The sequence below is a fragment of the Cebidichthys violaceus genome, unplaced genomic scaffold (assembly GCF_023349555.1).
Source record: "Cebidichthys violaceus isolate CVI_PGR_0920_01 unplaced genomic scaffold, fCebVio1.0.p SCAF_16, whole genome shotgun sequence".
In the NCBI taxonomy this organism is placed as follows: Eukaryota; Metazoa; Chordata; class Actinopteri; order Perciformes; family Stichaeidae; genus Cebidichthys; species Cebidichthys violaceus.
The window spans coordinates 6201614-6206613 of NW_027176329.1; the positions used below are offsets into that span (position 1 = coordinate 6201614).

A 5000-nucleotide genomic window follows, 5' to 3' on the forward strand; every position below is an offset into this window, starting at 1 on the left:
AAGTCTTCTTCAATGCAGCATGATGTCCATTCAGTAAATTATGATCCATTTAGAGTCAAATAGACCATAAAGCAGGCTATGCTTTAGGGTGGGGCTACGCTGTGATTGACAGGTCGCTGCCCCTACCAAAGCCGCATACGACGTCTCTACGCCACTCCTTCACATGCCAAATATGGTCACTTCTGTTCATCGGTTGCTAAAAAGACAACTTGGCGACGCCGTAATCCAAGATGGTGACTACCAAATCGCGGAAGTCGAGACTTCAAAACGTCAGTCCACAAACCAATGGGTGACGTCACGATGACTACGTGCCCTTAACTCCATACAGTCTATGACTGGGACATACTAAACCATTTTCTCGGCACACTAAATAGTATGGTAGTTCTGCTTTTGGTAAGCACTATTGGATTCAAGGATGAACTGATTAGAAGGTCACTGTGACCTCACAAAATATGTTTTTGGCCATAACTCAAAAATGTATTTGCTTAAAACTATGACATTTTCACACAAATGTTTAACAGGATAAAATGATGAAGTGATTTTGGACAGACACGGAGGTAAACTGCAACTTTACTGGTTTTGTCTTGAGGCTTTAATTCTAGTTTAAAGTATTGCTTCTGAATTAGGTGAACAGGGACCAACAAACCACAGAACAACAGTCTCCATTCCCCGTTTTTGTTTATTCTCCTGTGTGTTCACAACCTCATATCAAAGCCATAACGCTCACGTACTGTATGTTATCGGCACCCCATAAATCTCGGACCAGAGAACGGTTTCACATTTGTATGAATGTGTAGAATATTGACTGTGCAGTAATCATGCACCATTGCAGAGACACGTTAGGAGCTATGAGCTTGAGTGTGAGAAGTTTCACTTCCCATTGTAATGTATTTGTTTATTTACAGTTTTTAATCTTAATTTAAGGCTGTAGAAAAACACAAGGAAGTCCTGTAGTTGTCTTCAGTCCCACTCACACGTGAGTTGATACCTCTGTATTGGTGTCATCATGACACTGGAATTTCTAACTTCAATACAATACCTTGAAAAATTATCGATATTCGTTACCATTTTCAAGAGCACAGGGAAGAGTTGACATTCATGCATTAAAATGTTTAGAATTTTTATTAAAAGATAAATGTAACATGACTACGTCGACCTTGCTTTTCTCGTCTACTGAACGCCTGATTCAGGGGGACGCGTTGTCCTGGTTGCAGAACAGTGGAGCGTTCACTGTGATTCAGCGCTACAGAGCTAAACAATAAAAAGGACATGGTGCTTTTCATAAGCATCGGATCCATTCATCCAGTCGTCAATATGAGTTGAGTCATATCCTGCACTTCAAGACCTTTCATCTGAAAAAGAAGAAACAGGTGTGTGTGTGTGCGCGTGCGTGCTAAAGAGAGAGTATGCCTGCATCTGTTACTCATGTGCAGAAATCAGATAAGAAACTGTGATGCAGTTGATGTGATGTTATCAGCACCTTTTTATTTATTTTTTTATTTAGAATTCTTTGAACGTATCTCTGCTTCCGTATCAAAGATGTATTGTGCTGACATTTGGTGCTTTGTGGTTGATAATTCCTTACAGTGGCCTTTTCTTTTTAAATGCTGTTTGGGTGCTGCTGTGTGCATCTGGATGCCCTTTTAAGCTGTGAATAATTCAGAACATCACACATTCATACTGGCTGTTGGTTTTTACACACACAGGACATTATGGTAGCCAGTATAGAATAGAGGGTTTGATTTGTTTCCTAGATTGAAATCTAGCTGGTGTGTGTGTGTGTGTGTGTGTGTGTGTGTGTGTGTGTGTGTGTGTGTGTGTGTGTGTGTGTGTGTGTGTGTGTGTGTGTGTGGACTGATGTCCTACAGTGTAAATACCTAAAACACTCATCATTGTTTGTGTTGTGCATGTTTTTCCATACTAATGGCTTATTCTCTCTGTAGACAGACAGCTGAGCCCCATCCTGCTTCCCTTTTGTTGGGAGCTGAATTAAGAAGTTGCCCTGTGTGTCTCTTCCATATCTTGCCAAATACAGACCCGGTTTGAAAACATACAGCAGCACAGCAGATTATGAATGATATTTGAGGGCCCGTGTTGGCATCCTTAGATAGAGGCTGCAACGTGTGAGCATGTGTCCTGTTGAAGTAGCAGGTTGACTTTTGTTATGCCTTAAAGATCCTCTATTCTGCTGGTTGAACCTCAAAACTGAAAGCCAAAGTAATTTTGGTGCATTTCTAAGTCATTCATTAAACTTTCCTCCAGAATTGTTACAAATATATTTGACTTTTGTACGTCACGGCTGTACACTTAATGCGTGCTGATGATTGGAGATTACTATCCGTAAAGTTGAGTTGAGGGCTCTGCTTGTAACCAGGCTAATAGACTCGTAATCTTCGTTTGCGCTATTTATAGCTTGATTACCTGCAAATGCTGAAAGCTGAACTAAATTTAATTTGATCAAGGATTTAACACCGGATTCAGGTCTGATGCAAACTAGTTCCAAGGCTCACCGTCGTGTTCCTGGACCATTTTGAGTCCAACATGAAGCACAAGAAGGAGCGCCTCTTTCAAAGTTAGAGTGAAGCAACACTTGACCACATGTTTCGCTACAATAGACTGCCAATGCTTTCACATGGCGTGGTTTGGGATTTCAGATTCTTATCTGGACTTCTGTGCAAAGCAGAGATAAAGTTAATTTTTATAGCACTTTTCAAAACAAAAGTTGCTTTATAGGAAGATGAAAAGGGAAAGAGGGAGATGGAAGACAAAATATAAGGCATGAAAAAAACATGGAAAAGTTACACAATTATTTCAAATTCATTATCAGGCTAGATGATACAGTTGGATAGTTGAATTAATTATTACTTTACTACTACTACTACTTAGTTTGTGTTCTGATTTTTGACACGTCACACTTCTAATAGTTTGCACATGTGCTGGACTGTGATGCAGTCACAACGGTACATTCAGCAGACCATAATGCATTGGAGAGTACATGATGCATTCAGTACCAGAAAAAATGATAAAGCACCGACACAGTAGTTCATTATGCTCTCCTTGCTTAATGGCAAACTGCAAATGGTGCACTATTACTGAATGTGCTCAGAACCTGTGATGAACAAAGGGAGATGTGAGATGAAATATTTCGGGGGAGAGTGCACATATGCAAACGTATCATGTGAAAACAAAACGGAAATGAAAAATAATTCTGATTCATTCATTATATGGCTCAAACCCATAAAGACGGATCTTCATTACCATCATTTAGTGAAACAATTAGAGGTAATGAACAGGCTCACGTGTCCTTTTGTTTGACCAAGTGTATAGATTTCAAGTGTAGAAAGACATAATAACGTTATATAGACTCCACAGCTGCAACCGATGAGCAGCGTTTCATCTGAAATGTTTGCGTAGACGACAGTTAATGTAACTGAGAGCCAATTGTTGAAATTAGCCACGCAGAAGCAATGATCGATGGCTGCAATTATTTGATTTTTATACCTTGGCAACAAAAAATGTAAAGCACGTCTGTGACAATGTGATTTAAAAAAAAAAAAAAAAAAAAAATTCAATCTTTGGCAAAAATATTTTCAGAACCGAGTAATTATATTTTCTCAAGCAACTCATTGAGCTCAATGTGGCTCCATCAAATCTTTGAACTGTCCAAAACCCCAAATGTTTTGATTGAATAGCAGTACGTTTTCACATTTTAGACCCTAGAACTATCACATTTTGGACTAATCGTAGATTAATAATACATAACATTTTAAGTAAAGATTCAAGAGGTGTGTGTCCATCTTATCACAAACAAAGGCTGCGATGATGTTGGCAGATAATGATATTGGTGTTATATTGATGTGTCACGACTTTAGCCTAAATGTCAGTACAGAAACGTATTGTTGAAGGACGAGCACAGATTTCTACTTGTAGTGTTCCAGGTTGTTTTGGACTCTCTTCCTCGGTTTAGTCTTCTGCTACTTTAAACACTTCTCACTTGCCACTGAGGATCAGCCACAGAGCTGTCAGCCTGAATAACTCCTCAAGTTCTCCTCTGACCCTTTTCTCATCAAAGCTGCGTTTTAGCCCACTAGACGGCTCCTGGTTGGTTGTTTACTGGTCGATTCTCATTCCACGTACGCCGTTTGCTCTGTTGTTCATAAAAATCATGCTCTCAAGCAATTTCTGAAAGTGTGGAAGTTACAAAAGCTTTTGGCAAATCAGTAAGTGAGCTTTCCGTCGCTTTCCGTCTGGCAAACTTCAGCTTTATCATTTACATATATATGACTCATTGATCGGCAGCACTTTGAATGAGAGTGACATGTCTTTATTTGTATTGGTGCTCATGTGAATGTGTCCTCAGCCTGGAGGTGACCCTGCAGAAGCGCAGCGAGGGGCCGATGTGGTCGGAGCTGGTGACGGGGGACAAGAGAGGGGAGTACGTGGTGAGCGACGAGCAAGCTGCCCTCATCCACGAGAGACTGACGTTCCTCACCTCTGAAGACCTGGTAGGCTCATGCTGGTAACTCACATGCTACATGTCAGGGACGTTCTCCTCCCTGCCCTGTCCAGACTCTTTGACGTGAAAAAAAAGTTCAACCACTGGAGAGCAAGCATTGTCTGTCCCAGCTTTCTGTTGATGCTCTGATCTGAACACATTTATTGTGACAGATGGTGGAAAAAAATTATAATTATTTCTGTGGAGACTGAAAGACAAAACGAAACATTTTCTTTTTTACATTTTTTGTTGAGTATTTGAATGAAATTGAATAATGTTTTCCCTAAATCTATAATTTAAAGCAAATATGACATTTTGCATAAAGCTTTATTTTACAGGTTTGTAATTTAAATCCAATAAGTTTTAGGTATGTAATTTGATTCTTTATAGGGGTTACCATTTGTAACTAATTTTCATTTAGCACCAGATCTGTGTAACAAATCGTATCAACCCAAAAATAGATGCAACAACTTATGAGACATAATAGAGCATGGGATGGCCGACA

At 39.6% G+C, this 5000-nt stretch overlaps 1 protein-coding gene across 1 annotated transcript in view; it reads left to right on the top strand.

The window, feature by feature from the left end:
- The window catches only part of nudcd1 (NudC domain containing 1), a 41462-nt gene that overhangs the window by 17046 nt on the left and 19416 nt on the right, over nucleotides 1–5000 (top strand). Inside the window, exon 7 of the mRNA XM_068710926.1 lies at nucleotides 4361–4505. Coding sequence (XP_068567027.1) covers nucleotides 4361–4505 — 145 coding nt within the window. The remainder of the gene's footprint in view (nucleotides 1–4360; nucleotides 4506–5000) is intronic.